The 22,088-nt window shown below is 33.4% G+C and overlaps 1 protein-coding gene across 1 annotated transcript in view; it reads right to left on the bottom strand.

Annotated features, from left to right (window-relative positions):
• The window catches only part of didum (dilute class unconventional myosin), a 295,555-nt gene that overhangs the window by 39,290 nt on the left and 234,177 nt on the right, over positions 1 to 22,088 (bottom strand). The window contains exons 17-21 of the mRNA XM_081735899.1: positions 18,120 to 18,341; positions 12,946 to 13,264; positions 10,594 to 10,856; positions 8,423 to 8,560; positions 6,902 to 7,051 (exon numbers count right to left, since the gene is read on the bottom strand). Of these exons, the coding sequence (XP_081592025.1) occupies positions 6,902 to 7,051; positions 8,423 to 8,560; positions 10,594 to 10,856; positions 12,946 to 13,264; positions 18,120 to 18,341 (1,092 nt within the window). The remainder of the gene's footprint in view (positions 1 to 6,901; positions 7,052 to 8,422; positions 8,561 to 10,593; positions 10,857 to 12,945; positions 13,265 to 18,119; positions 18,342 to 22,088) is intronic.

Here is a 22,088-nt window from a genome sequence, read left to right as displayed (position 1 = left end):
ATCGTCCTAAGACGCAATTTTCATTGTTGGAGACTGTGTTAGTGACGGAACAGAACTCTCTCATTTTCCTCTCTGCAATCTTTCCAGCCTTCATACATTATGATGTTTAAAATAATGTCAGAAAATATAAATTCATTAGGACTGGAAATTAGCGCTTTTCACTGGTGCATTTGCAAAAATATAACTTTAATTATGGTTTCCTTTTCTATTTGGTAATAAAATTTGAGTTATGATCTTGCTGTGGCCGACAACTTATCCATGTGAATGAGAAATGATCAGGTGTCCTGCCCATATGCGTTGTATATCGTTATGGAAAACAGAGATAAACAATTTCCATCAGAAGATGTACAAAGCATTTAGATATTTGTGGCAACTCTATGAATCACCAAATCACCAGTATAACTAAACTCTACAAGGAATAATTCCTTTGGAAATATTTTCTTGCAACGCTAGACAGTCTCTTCTTGCATAAATATTGCGACACGTAATGGCATAAATTTTGTCATGTCTAAATGTAAATATATGCTTCACCCAATGCCACACATTTGGTATCCGCTGGATGACAATTTAGGACAGTTGGTATCTAGTGTTTTTTGTTGTTGTTTTTTTTTTAAACATGTTGCAGCTGAAAATAATGTATCAGTTGTAGTGTACTTTGGACTTAAGGTAGTAGTAAAAAAAATAAAAAATAAAATAAAATAAAAAATTAAACGAGGCAGGGTTTCTACAAAATAATTCTTCTTTTTTTCAAGACTTTTCCCTGATTTTCAGATGCCAGACCAACTGGATTTTCCCTCACCCACAAGATTTCAAAAGATAAAAATGAACTAATGAAGAATGGCTCCTATATTATGAGAGCTAAATAAAGGCTTGGTTAATAACAGTGGATAAGCAAACACGTAAACCGAGAAATTGCTATTTGAGCTACTGAATAAATTCCATAAAACATCTCTAAGTAATACATATTAATGGAATACTTTAAAATGGCCATCCTTCTCCCCAATGAACAACTGTATTAGGTATTATTAAGAGTTTCACAAAAACTTTCAAGATACTGATTCAGTCAATTTTAAAGAAAATGAAACAGAATTTAAAAAATGTAGTATAGAACGAGAAACATTTAATTACTTTAATGAGATATTTCAATTTCTACCTAAATTTCATAAAAATGTGATAATGAAAGAATGTTTTATTTTTGCATAATGCAAGTATTTAAAACTGTAACATAATAAAGATTATGGGGAGGGATATTGCTCATCATGCAAATCCTCTTACCTCCATTTTTCTTTTTCTGAATTAAAAAAAAATTATTATTAATGTTAAATGCTCAAAATTATATTATGTACACTTATGTCCAAAATGATTGTCGCATATCTGTCTTCGTGTAAAAGTATAATTCCATAATGATTTTGCAGGGTACTTTCAATACTGATACTGTGTATATAATCGGGAAATGTATATTTGTGGTAAATTTCTTAGGAAAAGAATTACAAATACGAAAATTAGAATGAGTAGAACAAAATGTTGCAAAATGGACAAGAAAGTTTTTTTCATTTTATTGTTCTTGTTTACTATCTTTTGACATAAAATTTGCCACATAGTGCCTTAGCCGATTATACACATACTATTATACCCGGCGAATTCGTTATCAAATTATATTCCTACAACAACATATTTATAGACATGTGAAAATAATTTTCGGCATAAGTGTACGATGTTAAAATCTAAAAAAGAAAAACATAAATGTTGTCAAATACCGGTGATAGCAAAGCAGCACTACATTAAAGCTAGTAACATTAATAGTTGTATCTATTTATTGTTTAAAATTTATTATAATAATATTTTCTTACATATTCGTTAAATGTAAAAAGTTATACAAAACTTTAACTGATTTACTAAGTAACAGAATTACTTAGATTTGTTTCAGGCTTGCTTCATTTGAGTTACTGGACTGCTGTGTTTGAAATATCGGTTTATCTCAAATATGCAAAATAGAAAATAAAATTTAAGCAAAATCCCTAATTCCTCTGATCTCCACGTTAAATACCACTTTCGCTGTTATTTTCATATCTCGTTTCCCTTAACTTTCACGGGGTTTTCCTGATTTCCAGTTTTGTAAGAATCATGCAGGGTCAAAACTGGGAGGGAAAGAATGCGCAACTGCAAAATTAGTTTTTTTAAGGTCAAAAGTTCAAGGTCATATTTTGAAATGAGTACCTTCAACTATGAGTAACTTTAGCTAGACTTGATAGGGTGCGTAACTGAAATAAATAAATAAATAAATAAATAAATAAATAAATAAATAAATAAATAAATAAATAAATAAATAAATAAATAAATAAATAAATAAATAAATAAATAAATAAATAAAATTCATAGGGTGTTTTGAATTATCTTGGACTCTTAGACAGGTGTGAACTTACCACAGTAATACTTTGGAAATTTTTGACATCGGTGCCTTGGATGATCTTGTAATCTTAGATGGGTGTACAATTATTAATTTGGCAATTTTGACAAGTATGTATTGACCATCTTACGCCCTTAGATGTGTGTATAATTGTTAAAAACAAAAACTTGGAAAGGACGACTCACATTTTAATTTGCTTTAGTTCAGACACCATTTATTTTATATTTATTTATTTAGTTAGTTTTTATCTTTATTCATTATTATTTATTTATTTATTTATTTATTTATTTTACCACGAATACATATTCTGAGATTGATACCAAATTATCGAGTAGGTCTACACGTTTCATATTTTGATTATATTTCTTTATGCTAAATACACATTTAAATCTTCTTTGAACAGAAATATTAGGAAACTATTTCAACTGATTGTAAAAGTATCACATGTTGATGCCAATATCATCACAGAGTTATCATTCCAGCTTACTATCAAAACTTCATTTCTCGTGCCACATCTATAATCACGATACCCTCTGTCCTTCCTTGCTACACAATTTTCTGAAGGACATCTATCTGTTCTGTTTTTTCTTACAGTTCCAGATGCGATAAACCCAAATTGTTTCATATGTCACAGAAGAGAATGCGATGTAGAGAAATTGTCAAAATAATCAGAGGAATCTGTTATCACCTTGAATAACAGCATAGCAACATTTTCACCTGATCATTCACTAACAGTAAGCATTTCTTCAGGCGCCTTTTAAGCTCCTTACATAATGTATTATGCACCATCAAACCCATCAAACGAAGCTATACTTCAGAATTTCTGTCTGAAACGGATAGGTTCGTCGTTGATGCAAATACTAGACGAATATTTTTCTTTGTAGGGTTACACTGTTCATTAGTATTCAGGTATTTAGCAAGATCATGTAACGCTTCTAAAGTGTACGGTATTGCTTTACAGACACACTTTGCAGTGAAACGTAGCAAACAAAGTGACAAACTCACTCTAGTGCAAAACAATTTCCATACCCTATTTTGCTGACGTTGCATATATGATACAGTACTATTTTTAAAAGTGTAACGCCATTACTGGAATTATACTGTGTAATTTTTGTCACGTGCCGAATACTACAGAAACTGAAGAGACGAATCACATAAATTACTTGCTGAAGAAAGTAAACAATGCTGCCAAGTGTGAAAAAAATACTGCTAGATGTTAATCATATATATTTAGATTAAACTTATTAAAATTGCATAAGGTATAAAACTATTTCTACATGGTGCATATCTGCAACGTCAGCGAAAAATGGGTTACTAGGGTTACTATAATCATGAATACAGTGGAAACATCTATTCACATGTATTCTCGTTGGAGCAAGTGGATGTGGCAAAACTATTTTGTAAAACGATTGCTTTCCTATCTTTCTAGTACTGTAAATACAAATTTTAGTTCAGACATATTGGTATTATATAGAATAGCAAAACGTGAATGTACAATGATGCCTATTTCAGTTCAATTTCAGAAAGAACTTCCACAAATTGAAGATCTTCAACCACAAAGTGGACCATACCTCATCATTATAGACGATCATATGCGTGAATTGAATAGTTATATTGTTGACTTATTCACCAACTGATCACATCATCGAAACATTAGTGTGATTTTAATTACATCAAAGCAAACAAACTAGTTTAAATTGTTCGTACTTGGTGTTGTTTAAAATCTACATGATAAATCACAAATCAAACATGCTTGAACATACACTATTCCTGCAGAAAAATTACACGGATAAAACTAAAAATCCTTATGGTTGCTTGTTGATTGATCTTAAACAAGACACACTGGTGAAACACGATTTGGTACAAATATTTTCCCCGACGCGACAGCTCGAAACATTACACTTACGTACCGACAAAATATGTTTAACTTATCCTGGACATCATAATTATGGCGGTCTACTAGATATAACATACAATGAAACACGTTGGTCTACGTGCATTGTACAACGCCGAACCTAGATTACATAAAGCTATAATTCCCAATACAGACTCTTCACTGATATTTGTGATTGTTGTTATAATGTCTTAAAATGCAATGTATCGTTGATAAGTATGCAGAAAGCAAGATTGAAACGTTACAACTACACGCTCCGCTACCTTATGGATAAAGCAAAAACGTTGGAAAACAGAGAAACATTTAACCGTTAACAACAAGGAAATTCTTGCAGGCATTACTTACACCTATTTTAACAGGAGTATTACCATGTCTAATGTTCAAACAACAATCTTGAAACAATAGCAAGAAAGTTGTTTTAGTATCTCCGGAAATGCTTCAACAAATGCATGAACCAACAAGTGTGAAGGAAAAACGTGAATCGAATCTCTACTAGAAAATGGAACCTATACTGAATATTTTGTACGCATGTGATGATGAAAAATGGAATCAGTACAATAGAATTCTTCAAAAATATCTGTTTTGATACGTAAACAAGAACAAACAATACCTATTGCATTTCCTTCGATAAAACCTGATATTGACGTGAACGACGACAGTCTTAAGCAAGACATATTAACTGATATACATAAATGTATCGTTAAAAAACAGAATTACTATTTCATCGTTTACAACGAGATAGTGGAGATAGTGCAATCATGTGAGATCATAAAGGAACTGTGTACATTAACGATACAAAGTACAAGGACCAAATATTGTAGACTAATTTGTGATTGACTCGATGAGGACATACAAATATTCTTGGTTGGGAATTGTTTAGAAAATACTTCGTACCGTCTTAAATTCCTAGTGGTTGGTAAACCACGAAGACACGTTTATTTAAAATCTTAGTACAATAACATCTGAATCACTAGCGCCATAACTAGAATTCTTTACTTCAGATGATGATGATTGAACTGATAAGAAATGATTGCAATCAAGGTAATAAATACTGTAAGACTAAAGGCAAATTCGGTAATCATGTCTATGATGTAAGCTCACCATAATCGTATGAGCTTACAGTAATTCATCGCTTTTCTTCACCACTAGCTATTTCCACACTAATACAATACTTGTCTTCATAATCAACATAATCATCCAAACATAGACCAATTTCTCAAAATATTAAAACGTCTCCACTTTACTACTCATTACATTTCGAGAACTACAATATATTGCTGTATAGTCAAGAACAGTGTATCTACGCTAAATACCTCACTTCGTTTTCTTCATAATTTGAACGTTCCCTACAATGGAGACTGAGACGTGAAATGACGAAGCAAACGTATCATTTCTGAACAGTGAGCGTACAAGCTATGAACAGGAAGTTAAAAAAACATTTATTACAATCCCGGAACATCCAACTTCATTTCCGAATCCGAGAAAATTATGGTTAACAATTGGAAAATTTGTACCTCTAGCAAAAAATAACGATCTGCTTACACAAACAATAAATAATCCAAGAGTAGAAACCACCCAGCTAAAGAGGTGGTCATCATCTCCCAAAATTAAGATATACAACTATGGACTACATATAATCCATTAGGTATGTTCCATACAAAACAATTGCCAGAGATTGATACTACTACTATTACAACAACAACAACAGCAAAACAAAAATTATGATGATAATAACACGAAGAAGAAGGTATGTTTTACCAAAATATAACACCCTGACTACTCTCAAAGGATTATTATTTGGTATGACTATCCACAATTAAACCTTGAATTCTGACTTGTTAGTATCAAATTTTGAAAGGGGTACTCTTGCACAGGTCAAAATAAACCGAAATTAGAGGGTGAGTCAAAATACCTATTCTAAATTAACTATTTTCTTTAAACAATTATTAACCCATCTATGATTGCAAAGTTTTCCAGTAAAATCCTTCCAAACTATATTGAAATGTGAACTCCTGCCAAAAACTGCCAAATTATTATTCTGGCAATTATACACCCATCTAAAAGTATAAGATGGTCCAAGACATTGCTGTCAAAATTGTTTATTTGGTAAGGGGAGTACATATTATATTCCTTCTGGTCAGAGGTACGTCCAATATACTCCTGGATCAAGACACCCTTCTTCCCTCTATCAAAATAAATGACAACTTTTGATTTCCGAATTTTTTTGGCAATTTAATACACCGCATCCCTTAACCATTTTTCCCCCCTAACTCTTCTTCCTCAAGTTCAGAGTATATTACTCCAAGACCTTATGATTTCATTTCATCCACAAATCCAGAGCTGGGTATCTAACATTTGGGCTTTGTTGTGTGTATCGAACCATTGCAGCAAGCATTTGTCTTTTTGACACTGAATTTATTATATAGTTTCTAAATATATTATTATATTTATGACATGTATATATATCATAAGGAAAAACTATTTAAAATCAATATTATGGAAGAAAACTATACATTTAGTTTCTTTCTTTCTCTAAAACTTAAACAATGAATTTCGAAGCAACACTAAATTAGACCAATACTCTAAGTTTAGATACTTACCCGAATACTATCTTGTGCTCTAGAAACATCCTCAGTTGGACTATCTTCTTTCTCTAGCTCTTCCACTCTCTTTTCTAAACGTCGATTCTCCTTCTCAACTTCTTTCAGCTTCTGTTGAAGCTTCAACACTAATCCAACGTCAACATCAACCTAAGAAAGCAAGGACAAGAGAATGATCTTTAAAACTCACATTCTGTTATGAAACTACACTAGAACCAGATTCCATATTAAGCAGTTAGCAGGAACACAAGACCATCATGCAAGGTCAACTCGTATAGAAAAAAAATACTTCCCCATTACGCCGCATAGAACCTCCAGATATTAACAGTACAGAACTACGCGACAGGTCCTAGTATGTACGATTGCGATCTAACTCATAATAAATCATTTATCACAAATATATGTGTGAATATATCTTTATGTTATTCTCCATAACACTATACTAAGGTTTAAGATGATGATTTAAAGCGATGCTATGACCTAAATTGATAAAATCTTTTATATCCGTAATTTCAAATCTAAAATACGTAACAGTTATCAGTTTTATACGAGATAACATTGGTCCATGACCTCAGATAATGCCGATTATATTTTAAATTTCATCCTTTTTACTACACTGGTGATTGTTGTTAGTGAAAGGTGATACTAGCACAAAATTATGCAAGTCTTATAAAAATCTACGTAAGTTTTCCACAGCAATAACAATCCCCCCCCCCCAAAAAAAAAAAGTGGATTCTACTGCAAGTAATTTACAAGATCGTATCAATAAAATAGTTCAAGAGGAAATTCTAAGAAGTGGAATGAATTGCCAGTGAGTTGTCCAATCTGCGGAGGAAGGTGTTACGGAACACCGAAACAATATAGTTAAATAGTACTTTAAACGTATCCCTATTCAAATACTGAAAGTTACTACGGAAGATGAAATATTTTCTTTGTTTAGTTTCACGCGCAGAACTACATTCAATAACTAATATTGGATATTCCTTGAGAATAGAGCTCGAGACCCTGAATATTTTGTAGAAACGAATAACACAACTCATTCTTTAATACCTAGCGAAGTTCATTCGATCTGTTTCAGATAAAATACATTAACATACATTTGTTCGAAATTTTGTGAGGAGTAGAAACTGAAAACAAGTACTGTTTAATATAATAAAGTATGGATTAGATGTACGAACTTAATAAAAGGGAACACTGCCACAAAGCGTTTATTCCGTAATGCTTATTTTACCAATATCATAGAAAAAAGGTGGTTGCTTTTAAGTATCTTAAAGCAAAAGCGAAATCTATTAGATTACGTATTCCAATCACTAAAGAATGATAAATTGAATAATTTCCTTAACTTTCTTACGTTATTAACTGATCTAAAATATATATATTCTTATCATCTTTATCTATTACTGTCTATGTGTTAATGTTAGTAGAGGCATGTGAAATGGGTTAAAAGGATTTTAAAGAATAAAACACAATTTCAATTCAATTGCAGTGAAGTTAACGAATGTAAAAATATTCGAGCAGTACCTGATTTGTCAACAGTTTTCCTTCTGGACTAGCATCTCCAGACTTCATCCCCTGAATCCATTCCACGGTCTGTAACCTCGCAACACTATTATTAGATAAGGCACTTGATGTTGATCGAACTGAACTGTAGCCAAAATCCTACGGAATTAACAGTGTAATGTTTTATTTGTATATGTAAGATGTAAAGATATAGTTGACACCTCAATGAAGGTGTCAGTATGAAAGTATATACATAGCAGAAATCATACAAACTTAAACCGAATATACTTTTCCCATCTCATTTGATTGCTCTTAGGCTCACTAAACATACAGGGTATCCGAAAAAGATTTTGATAGTAAGATTTTAATGTTTATTCTAATACGTAAGTTGAACATCAATGGATTTGATTTTACTCAAGTCTCCAACAAAGTCTTTCTGTCCATGGTTGACTACTTTTAAATTAGTGTCCCATTGATAGCACTGCACTATCGAAATGAACTTCAAGTTCATTTCAGACTCAAGTAACAACTGCATCAGAGATACATTAGCTACAGTTGAGCTCAATTCACCTAATAGCCTATTTTGAATGTAACTTCACAATAATGATACGAGTATTAAGTTGTGGTCTCTTGTTGATCAAAAAATGGGCTCATGTCTTCGAACTCCTCGCCTTCGAAACCACATTTTAATATCCTGCATAAATGCCGCATGCTACAGCCGCCTTCTGTCTTGCTCCAGATGCTGACCAATGTTAATCAAAAAGAACGCTTCTGAACAACTGCAGAATACTTTATTCGTTAAGAACAATCTATTACTGACAACTTAGACCCATGATTCAAGTCTTAAACAAACAGAGTATATTGTCATGTTACTAACAAGAGGTCCATAATGTGTATGGTAAGAAAATTTTAAATTTTTACACAGACCTATTATAGTTCCCAATTATATTCATATACAATACATATACCAATTAATGTTAAATATTAACTTTTTATAAATGACTACAATGAAATGAATCTCACAAACTTTTTTCATTAAGTTAGATTCAAAGTACCTTACGTCCTACGCTTTCCACACTGATTACGATGTGGAATTAACTTCTTTGGGCTCTTAACCCAAAATGATTTGATCTTTTCCACGGTTTCTGCGACCTTTCAGGCATATTTCTTCTCTCAAGTACACCAGCTACTTTGATCTGTTTGAACACTACCGGATATATATTTCATAGGTTTTTTGTTTGTTGAAATTTAGCCTTCCTTTTCATCATAGAAGCTATAGGAGACATGAACCTTCGGTTTAAAATATCATCTGAACCATTGTAATGCGTTCAATGGTCTCATACTAATAACCGAAGCCGGTCCAAAGTGTATTACAAATCGCGCGCACACTTGCCACTAGGCAAGCGGGGACGATTATTGATTTCTTGTTCAATTCAAGTCTGACTCGGTGTTGAATCCAATTTGTGGACTGGTGTACTGCTAAAAACGACCACATCACTTTCTGCTCTATGGTCCTCTTTTCTGACAACAACGACAGCTTGCACAACTTATTTCAGAATTAAATGTAGTTTCGGAGGCTCTGCCTCTCCTTAAGTTGCTATGCTATGTCACATTTGTTAAGCATCAGACAAACACGAATTACTTGAGGAAAGCAACAAATACAATTTGATTGCTGTGAGCAAAATGAGTGCTTGGCAACAAACTCGTTCGAGTCTATTCTTTTTCGGACACACTGTAAAACTAGGAATTTGATATTTTAAATAATGATACCATTATTGACGATAACGGTTTATCTTAAAGAATAGTAAGATAATTATATCTAAATATGCTAGACGTATTTCGGACATTTTCTGTATTTTGATATTATTCCTAATTTATTCTCAACCTTCTTTCAGTGTCATATTTGAGATAAGTTACAAGTGTGTATTTTACATGCACTTAAGGTATATTTCATATATATACTCTGTTACCTGTTATTTCTCACAACCATTGAAAATCTTTTCTTGTAACATTACTAACTTTAGCTAATAGATTTCAAATCGACAACTTCTTCCTATAAATTTTATTGGTAACAGCTTGTAACTTCAAATCAAAATATTTCATAGTTTAAAATTAAAAGTCATGATAATAATCGTTTAATACTGCCATTTAATGTGAATAAATAAATAAATACACAAGACTAATCAACATACCTCATCAGGTACCTCAGAAGTAGCACTCATAGCGTCCTCTTGCGCATCTTGTGTACTGAGTGTGCTTGCGTTGGAATAAGATCTCTCATGAGTCTTTTTCATCGATGATGAATTTCTATATCTCATCACTTCTTTCTCCAAACTCTCTTTTTGAAGTTCAAGTTTATTATATTCTTTAATAAGTTTTTGGTATGCATTTCGATCTTGGTCATGCTCCTGGATAAGCATAGCTTTTTCTTGTTCGAGTTTAGTTTTCAAATGTTCTGAAAATATATAATGTAAATATAAACTTTAACAGTGAACTGAAAGTGGCTGATAATTTTAATGTAAAACAATATCGTCGGCGCCACACCGAAGTTACTGAATTGAAAAATTCATATTTTGATAAAATTGCATTTGAATAATTCTCAGCTTTCTGAAAAGTAAGATATTTATCTATTGTAGTGGAGAGTATATGTAAAGGCAATAAGTGATAAGTTTTCACACTTTGTACTGAAATAATGGTCTTCAGTAAAGATTCTTTACTCTTTGTATACACTATCAAGATAGCTTTGACTCCAAGGATTATTATTTCTTACAATATTAGCAACCCATGAGATATCTATGACTAAAACGAATGACAATAAAGACTGTAAAATGATGCTTTGAAATTAAATGCTTCTTTATTGCAGTAGGTGATGTATCCAACAACAGAAAATAAATTTTCAAAAATTTAACATGAAAACTAAAATCTATCATCATCATAAATCAATAGTTTTAAAAAATATTTCGGTAGAATCAGATTTCATCTGTTGATTTAAATATTAGTAAACGTAGCTGCCAATAGGATAAGAGAAAAAAAAAATAGTAAATTCCATTATTTAAAAAACAACGAAGGAATGAGTTGTGGTTCTTTCTCAACTGTATATAGTAATCTGTATTTCACACCTCTCCTAACAAGATTTACATACATGCTTCAGACACTGAAATTTTTCGAAAGGTGAAGTGAATAATTCGCTCTCAAAATTTTTAAAAATAATCTTCTGTCAAATACTTTTGTAGTGCTCATCTTAAATTAATGTAAATACTTCCTTAGACATTAATACAGAAGTAAGGTGAAATCTGATTAGTAGTTCGGTTAGCGTGACTCAAAAAGTTAATAATGAGCTCAACTAAAATAAATTAAGGTCGATTGTCCTCTAACTGAAACAATGTCAGACTACACATTCACAAGTGCAAATAATTATTTCACAACGTTTCAGAGCCAATCGGGCTTTCTCATGAAGTGAAGGGATTAAAACGAACGTTAAAATATTGGTAAAAATATATTGGATACTTACAGCTAGTCAATTTAAGAATCCTCTTATAGACGGAGTTGTATCATAGTCTTGTCTACATGCTCGTACACTCTCTTCCAAAAGAGAAAAAAATGCAAAAGAATGTAGCCTAGACTCCGACGCAGCTCTGTCTATAGATTATTTTTAAATCAGCAGGCTAAGTATTCTACTTATTAATATTTTAACACTCCTATTTTAAACTTCCTTCACTCGGTGAAGGAGCCGGATTAGCTCTGAAACGTTGCGAAATTGTTACTTGTACTTTTGAATGGAGACTAAAATTTTTCAGTTAGATATTTATGAAGTATTCTTACATTGAAGTTCATTATCTTCCATTAGTTTTGATAAAATTTAGGGAATTTAATTGCAGACTTTCGGCTATGTAAGTTCACCAAATATGTTTTCACTAATGGATGCTAAAAGAAACTTTTATTCAATGTGGGTGTAATTATTAACTATACATTAAAAACTGTTATTTATATATACACACACAAATGCCACTCCTCTTATTCAAATTTTAAATTCAAGATACATTTCTCGAGTAAGTTTCCTGGACAGTGAACTATTGAAAAAATAAACCACAAATAAGAAAATAGCGGATGGAGGCGACAAGAAAAACTTACGAATGTTTCCATATCCATAAACTGAAAATTTTCAAAATTTCCAATGTCTCTTACAGCCTACATCAATATATTGTCAACAACTTCAATTTTTTTGGTTTATTTGACAAAATATACACTAAAAGTACTAAACTGAAGTAGATACCATCCATGTATAAAACTATATAAAAATTCAAGAACAGGTTGTTAGGTAATACTGTGAATATAAACTTTCACAACTAAGCATCATATTGCCATGGCGTTTAATGTGAGTGAGGGAAAAATATAGACATAAATCATTTAGTCATATTGAGTTTTGTGGCATGCTAAAACTTATCTACATTTATATCGTATCGCATTATTTATATGATTAGTAATATCACGAGAACACAGCATTCAATGTTTTGCAGACAGAGATATTTTTTTGAGCAACTTACCTTCGGCGCCCTTTTCCTTTACTGCTATCAGTTCATTCAACCTATTCAATTCAGATTTCAAATTTCCATTCTCTTTATTCATCTTCTCGATTTCAGAGTTCTTCTCTTTCTCAACCTTTTCCTTTTCGTTAACGAGATCCATTTTTTCATCCACTTCCTGCTGAACTTTCTTCTTCAACGTTTCTATCTCCTCCTCAAACGAAATCACCCGCGCTGACAAAGTTCGGTATTCCGCTTCTATTGCCTTCAGTGCAACGTTCTGAGATTTCACTTCATTCAACTCATTTTGAGCTGTCTTCAACGTATTGTTCTCCTTCGACTGTATAAAATAATTTAGAAATTTTCGTTAAGTTTACGTAATTTGTATTACAGTACACACTATGTAAATAAGTACTATTTCAATTAGTAAACGTGCTCTCTTAATTTACTGCGTCTAATATTTAATGTGCAATAATAATGAACTGTGTTATATAGGTGTTTCGTGACACCTTCCTCAGCAGATTCGGGGAACTCACGTGGAATCAACCTCACTTCTCAAATTTTCTCTTGCACTATTTTGTTAATATGCAAAAAGAAATTCTGAGAAGTGATACGGATTGCATTTGAATTTCTCCTATCTACTGTTCGCAGGGAACACCGAAATAGCACAGTTAATAGTATATTATTAGAAGCAATAAATAAAAAGAGTAAATTTACTAATAATTATAAACATGCATCGTCATATCCTTAAGTACACACTAAATCAAATATTTTAATCTAAATGGCAATAGTAAAGAAATGCTGCTCTTACAGTATTCTAAAAAGGTAATTAAAAACAATTCTTAAAAATAGCAGTACAGATGGAAATATAAAATAAATTTTAACCAAAACACAGAAGACAATTATTGTCGTACGAACAGGCTACTTCACTAGATATCTTCAAATGTATTTTTATTGTTTACATAGCAGCGCTTATTTCGCTATTAATGGTGAAAGAGATAATGTTATTATTCCTATTTTTTGTTTACCTTTTTTTTTTTAAAAAAAAAAATATACACTAGAGATACTTCAAAGCAAAAAAAAAAAAAAGTGTCTTTAATATATTATTATTTAGAAACTTGAGATTTTCACTTATAAAAAGTATTTCAAGAAGGAAATTACGGACACTATTTCACTATACTTCTAAATTACTGAAGTGCTATAATTTAAGATTTTTTTCCCCCCACTTCTCTGCTCCCCTTCTCCCTTGTTATTTTTAATGTTAGACATTTTTGAGTAGAACAGTTTCGCTCGACCGATATAGTTCGAAAATAAATTATCGAAATGGATAATGTCTACACATAACTCCATCAGAGTGTATGTCAGCGGTGGAACAGTAGATAATGCCAGTTGGTTATTTTCAATAAGCACAAACTGCGCCAGAAGAACTTACTTTTTTTTCCTTTCTTCAGGAGTTGTAAGAAGTGCTAAATAATGAATATAACGCATAGTGCCATAGAGACTTACATAATTTTAAACTGGAACAATGCGGCAAAACCGTATCATAATTTGTCGAGGGAATGGGGTCATAGACCCAACTTCAAAACTGACCATGCACTGATTCAAAAAAATTCGTGCCAGGAACCAGTTTTCATGATAAAGGCAAATCCTTACATCACTATTAGGGCACTTGCATGATTAACTATTCCTGATCTTAAAAATGTCAACTTAATTCTGCAATAGCCTGTTCGTTTAACAAAACTAGCGTTTATTGTGGCGTAAGGTGAGATCTTGTCCATATCGCGTACGAAGTGGGCAACGGTTGAATGTTGCTGAAACTTCCCTCCTAAAGGTCGTCCCCCCCTCCCTTCAGGGCGAGACCATGTAAGCCCTAGAGCTATATGAATGTAAAGACTCCACGCTTGTTTGAGCGCTGTGGGTGTATAGTCACCACCAGGCTCTGGTCCCTTTACTTCGCCAGGTAGCCACTTTGTAAAGAGGCCGGATATACCTCAGAGCCACACTAACGAGGGAAGAACGAATATATACGTCGTCGTCACACACACACACACACACACAAGCTGTTTTTGTTCTGGGATGGAATTGAGAGCCTTATGAATCGCTGCAGTTGTTTTCTCAATTTCAAAATTCAGTAACAGATTGTGATATAAAAACTCATTTATATCCGAATCTGGTATATCATATATATATATAAACGGTGTTAATAAACATCGTGTCAGAAATTTGAGAGGTGATTCTGCATATCAAAATACGAAAAAATGTTCATAGAAACATGTCGTAAACGCGATCCAGGAGTTTGTTAGAGAAAGCAATTCTATTCTACCCAAGACCGTAGATAGTAAATATACGTAATGACCATGAAAGAGATTTGAGAGGATGTGAGGAACCCACAAAAGTCTCAAATGTTTGTAAAGATGGGTAGATTTTATGCACGGAGAAAAGAACACATCACTAGCAAATAGAAATTCGTTGTCAACAAGTCGATATTGTACTCAGATTCAATGTGGTAGAAGTTTTAAATGTTATGCATAGTTGCATATCAAAAAGTGACAGACTATGTAGACAGGCAACGAATCTCACAGATTGTTCAATTGCATGGATTGTTAGGTATTAGTGACGTACCTCGTAGTAACAGTGGTATGATGTCCCTAGGTGAGCAATAATCTTGGCGATAATGGAGTGAATGAACACTAAGCTCTTAGTAAATGTACAAAACCACTATGCGATTAATTAAACTACTCAGTAATCCCTCACGTCCGTTGGATGAATTCTTTGTTCAATCATTGTGTATGTTTACCATCTGCAACTTGTTGTAAATTATACGCTGATTATTTGTCGAAGAAACACCGCCCTCAAGTCGCTTAACTTTTGGTTCGGCAGCTTCTCAACTTTGAAACTGCAATTTACGACCGCATTTTTTACATTAATATTTTTTCATATTTTGGTCTGCAGAATCACTTCCCATATTATATTAATTTCTAGCATAGAGAACAGCACTCCCTATAATTCGTGGAGTATGTCGCAATATAGCGTTAGTGTTTCATCGAGCCCAACAAATCAATGCATTTTTTAGAAGACTGTCTACCAACTTGACAAAAATATTATAACCAAAATCGGCGGAACAACCCATTTTTAACACACTAATTCTTCTATAGATGTGAATTCTGTGATACACAAAAAGCGAAAAAATTGCACGACTGGACCGAGATTCGAACCCAAGACCTTTGACGTGCCAGGCCGATACGCTAATCACTACGCTACCCAGCCCGCACCCTGAACAGCCGTACACTCTCTTACTCTTTGTATATCATTGAATTCACACCTGCAGAAGAATCTGTGTTAAAAATCAGTTGTTTCTTCTATTTATCAATATGATGTATAATTCAACTGTCAGAGGTATTTTGAATGTGGATACTGAGTTGCTCAAGCACAACAGAAGTAGTGCAACAAAGCATGTGGTCTGAGTGAATGAACACAGAGAATGTATGGCTGTTCAGGAGGCAGACTAGATAGCATAATGGTTAACGCATCAGTAGGGTACGTCAAAGACTCCAGGTTTGAGTCTTGGTTCAATCACGCATTTTTTCGCTCTGTGTGTCATTTACTTTTTTTTTTTTTTTTTTTTTTTTTTTTTTTTTTTTTTTTTTTGTCGTATGTTAACGAATGCTTTTCTATACATTACACTAGGCCTTTCCAACTTAAGTGTCGTGAGATTTTATTTTTTGTTGTAAATTTCAAATTTTAAACAAATGAAGAACCTGTGAAAAAACAACATAAATATAATTATTTTCGTTCAGTGCATTAACAGAATGATCGAAATGTTCCTTTCTACAATTTTGTACGAATAATTTTCAATGATATTAACAATATGTCTGTTCTTAATATTGTAAGAACCAGAAATTGAGAAACCTGAAAATGGATTTCACATGCTGTACAATGATGGATTTCTGTTCTGAACTGGAATAAAACATCGAATGGGTGTTGCGTAAAATTGTGTGTACTAATACGGTGTCGCCATAAGGGAAAAGTTGGAAGGCGCTGCATTAGACTCAGAATGGAAAGAAGTTCTGATTAACAATTATGGAAAATCATATCTTATTTGATTTTAAAATACTTCTAGTCGAAATTGTTTGTATGAATTTCCATTTAACGATTAACCCAAACTGATTTTTGACCGTGTGACGCTTTATTTTGTGTGTTGTGCAAATAGCAAAATTAAAACAATACTGAAATGTATATGTAACAGAGAGTTATTTGAAACTCATGTGAATATAAGCAAAAAAAATTAATCTCTCGCAATTCCAGGTAAGATTCTAAATTTTCTCTTAACTGTTAGATGGTCACAAGTACCTTATTGTCATGTTGGGTTTTGATTGTACAATAAATGTCATCCTGACCTCTATTTAACGAACTTACAACAGGGGAGTTAGGTTCGTTAGTCTCTGCCTAGAATACTAATCTTCTTTTAGATTAGTTTCCAGTTAAGAATGACTGTTGAGACCTAACAACTTTTCTGTAATCTTATTTGAGTTACTCTGTCACAAAAAAGGCTCTGACCTTATTAGTTCAAGCAACATACTGATGTAAGCAAGTCACGACTGGAGGGAATCACATCAAACTCCTTCCGAACATGTTTATAAAATTCCTAATTATCTTATGTTTCTCTGTCAATGCAACTAGAATTCTCTATTTTTACTCTTGTTTACAATAATTGAAATCTGAATCTCAACTGATAATTCTACTTTCTTCTTCTTCTTCTTCTTTCATCCTTCCCCCCCACTATACCCTGGAGTGTATATATTGTTTAATATTGTTCACATCAAACGAAAACTACAAAAATCAAACCTACTTTCACATACAATACGTTGTTAAACATTTTTTTTTTTAAAAAAAAACTCATGATTTTAACTGTGATTACCATTTTTTTTTTTTTTTTCTTTTTAAAGACAGGATAGTCGCCTCTGCAACACATTTATACGTGCATAGCATAGTGTTTAAGTTTTCAATTCCACACAAATTTAACATTCTTCATTATGCTCCATTAAGCTCAAATATTAGTCCTTCCAAACAACTATATTTTTAATAGTAGACGCCAGCAAAGCTTCAAGATCATATTAACTATATTTTTACTTATGCCAAGGTCAACTAATTGACTTACGTTACCATAAAATAATATTTGTATGACATTTACATACCAGCTCCTCAATCTTCTGTTGCAACGAGATGATCTTGTTCTCCAGACCTTTGTTCAGTTTCTTGATATGTTCAAGAGAACGTGCTTCCAATTTGAGTTTTCGTAGTTCTTTCCTGGCAAACCAACGACGAGCTGTGCACTGCACAATAAGAATATTACGCATGGCGCGTCGATATGCGATTCTAGCCAGCCATCCACGCACGTGCTTCTGGATAATAATTGCCTATAAGACAAAGTTTTGATATGAAACAATGTTGGTTAAAAATCCAGTTACATTAGGATTATTACATTAACTTTCATGCAATATAATATTTACCTATTGTTAAAAGAAACAAAGTAAATAGCACCTGCCTCCTTTACAAGTCAAAATTTATGTAATCCGCACTTTTTTTCTTTCTTTGAAGAAGTAGAAAAACTCGACTAGTACGTGTGTTTTGAGGGTTCAGCATTTACTTTATCTACACCGCAAACATAATCATATATCACTAAAGGGATTTTTTTAAATAATACTAAACTAAGCATATTAAAATATAATAATAATACACAATTAAAGAGTCTATTATAGATGTTCCACTGAACACTTGATCAGATATGGAGGGAAGAAGTAAGAAAAAAAAAAAAAAAAGGAAAGAGAAGCTAGATACAAGTTCATGTTAAGATGAAATTAATGAGACAAATGAGTCGATAAGTGTAGAAATAATATACAAAGAGAAAACTGTAAGTTAATGAAAAAATTGCCATTATTTTTTTAAAGAAATATTAAGAAACAAAAATAAATTATACAAAATAATAAAAAATGAAAATAATGAGCGAGAATGAACAATGGATCCAATGCAATGAGATGGTGTTACGATTAGGGAGGATGTTCACGAATAGGATAGTAATATAAGTTTTTCCATTTCTTTCTGAGGGGCATGGAAGAGTCGGGGAGAAGAATTTTGAGAATACTTAGGACAAAGGTGTGATCAAATATATTGTTGAGAAGGGTTATGTGCTCTGGAACAAGTAGATAAAGAATTGGGCCACTGGGATGGGAGTCTTGAGTTTCACGAATACAGAAGGCTGGAACATGGGTGCAGTTAAGGATGTACATGTAAGGTTGGAATATTCAGAATGGTGGATAGTGTGTGCTATCCTCGTGATGGGGTGCTGAAGGATCAAACTGGTACTAAGAAAGACAAATTTTTATCTCTTTTTGTCAATTCATAATTCACACTGAAATTCTCATAATGGTTTCCCTTGCTTTCCCTACAACTAAATAAGTAAATTTTCCCTGAGCCACGACATGGTGAACATAATTATTTATTGTTAGGTTTTGGCCTCCACCATTCCCAGTAAACATCCAACGCTCTTTTTTTTATTATTATTATTATTTTTTTTAATACAGTATAATCTAACTTACTGTAAATACTTGTTATGAATTAAACTTCCTGTATTTGAAAAAAAAAAGAAAAAAAAAAACATTGGTGCCAAACAATTATACACTAACTTAATAGCTCGGCACTCTGAATACACTCGAACATTTAAACATATATCATAATTTGACCTAAAAATAATTATCTTTTCACAGCGTTTTAATCTTAGCTTTGAGTCTGCATTGATTGATTGAAATGTTCCTTGTGTCTTGTCAGCAACTCTATAGATGAATACCTTCGTGAAATCTGATTGCATTTTCCGGAATTTTCTTTGAAATATTACAATTTCTTTGTTCTCGGCATATTTTGAAGTATTTCTTTGACTCATTTTAATTTCCCTAACTTTCCATAACCTTCCCTAACTGACCTTGAGGGTCACTGTGAACTCTGCATTTCTTCAGTGGATCTTCCAAAGGTAATGACAATGTGGAGGTTGAGGATGGGGACATTTTCGGTAAATCATTTGAAGGCAAGTCGGAAAGCCTTTCCGATTTACGTCACATACAGGAGTACGGAGTAAGACACGACACTATTACATACACAGAAAAGTGAACAAGTTTATTCCTAAAACAATTAGTTACACAGAGAGAGAAAGCTGGAAACAGAAATGAGAGAATAGTGAAGCTGTACCTCCTATACCACACTGTTCATCACCTAGTAACCCTCTCGTAAGCACTCTCCAACCCAAGACACACCTCTAACATTACCCGCTCTGTTCTGAATTTATTCAACATCGCCCCACGTTCTGCAGAAACTTAGCAATTTTGTTTATCCAACCTAGCACTTCATCTGAAACCAAAGAGTGTTTGAAGCGTCTTAAAATAGTTTTCCGAAGGCCATGAACCTTCACAACCTCAGCTATACACTGAAGCGTCTTAAAATAGTTTTCCGAAGGCCATAAACCTTCACACCCTCAGGTATACAATTACATATGTAATTCAGCGCACTTCCGTCTGAGAAACGCCAGTAATCCATATGTAAAACTTGCCTCATATTCCACACCAATCTAAAATTTCCAATATACCATGAACATATAGTGCATTCGGGTATCTGCAATTATTCCAACCTAACATAACATTCTTAAATGTTAATACTGTCCAGCCTTCTATGTTCAAGGGACTATTTTCTCTTTCGATTCCATCAATAATAACATACACTCCTGAAACAATCAAATTCGCCATCTGCCTGACCCAGAACGGTCAACCTATCACAATATATCATTCCATCTTTCAACGTGAGAATTCTCATGATCTTTTCCTCATACTCTTCCACATCCTCATATAAAGATACGAAGACATTACCATCTGTGAACCGTCATACGTTCTTTATAGTCTACAATAAAGATACCATACCAGTACATCCCCACTCTTTCTCCTTCACTTTTACGATGTATTGAATTATTTTCAATGTAAATTTATCTTGTTCAAGATGTACCATATAAAAGTACCCTGATGTGGTAATACCGGATACTAACCGAAATAATAGGAAAATCTCGCCTGCATGTTACAAGAAATGCTGAGAGTGGCTCCCGTTAATGTCGAGACACATCTATGCACGTCGCAGCATATTAGGCACCACCACCTTTAGCTCTTCACGGGGGATGCTCTGGATGACGTAGGTAATGTTTTGCTGCAGTTCAGCCAGGGCATGGAGGTTATTTGCATACACCTTCTACGTTAAACATCCCCAGAAACAGAAGTCACAAGAGAACAAATCCGGGGAATGAGAGGGCTACAACCTCTTGCTTATTGTGCGCTTTTCTGTAGCAGTTAACGCACCAACGCCAGGGATTCATTTGAAGTATGGCATGTGGCTCTATCTTGTTGGAAATAGGAGCATAGTTTTTACTGCAGTGTCATTTCGTCGTAAAACACTTGCAATAAGCCATGATAAATTCCATTATTCACTCTTGATTCAAGGAACACTGAACTCACTACACGTGTCCCTGAAACTGGGTACCAAACCCAATTTTTTGGTTATGAAGGGGTGTTTTATGCAGAATGTGTGAATTTTCAGCAAAAAGGTACCGCGTATTCTGCGCATTCACGTAACGTGACTGATGGAACAATCTTTCGTCAGACATAAAAAAGCAGAGGGCTCAAACGCCCGTCTGCAAATACAACCAGTAACCAACTTCAGTATGCAACCGTTTACTTGTGTCTGGTTTCTTCAGTTCATGGATACATGTTATACGATACAGTTTCAATTTCCGAGACTTCAGCACACACTGACATATTGTTTGACACAGTGACGACCGACTGGAATAGTTTCCAAGTATACTTTTGAGGGTTTCGTCTTATGCGCTGCTGAATATCAAAGACAACCTCCTAAGTTTGGTTACTCACGTTCACCACAGATCCTGTTTGATGCCATTTTTGTACTAGGTTCTGAGCATAGCGTTTCACTGGTAGTTTTGTTTCTGGGAACCTGCCAGTGAAGACCTCTTGTGTGTTCTTAATTGACTCCGTCCGTACATCATCTTTCACTACCATAATTCGCTGCAGCACGAGAAACGCCATCATCTCGACACGACTTGTTTACCAGAACTGAATAGG

This window comes from Thermobia domestica, chromosome 13 (genome assembly GCF_964235325.1).
Source record: "Thermobia domestica chromosome 13, izTheDome1.hap1.1, whole genome shotgun sequence".
Taxonomy (NCBI): Eukaryota; Metazoa; Arthropoda; class Insecta; order Zygentoma; family Lepismatidae; genus Thermobia; species Thermobia domestica.
Note: the sequence above shows the minus strand (reverse complement) of the source record. Positions and strands in the feature narration are given on the sequence as shown.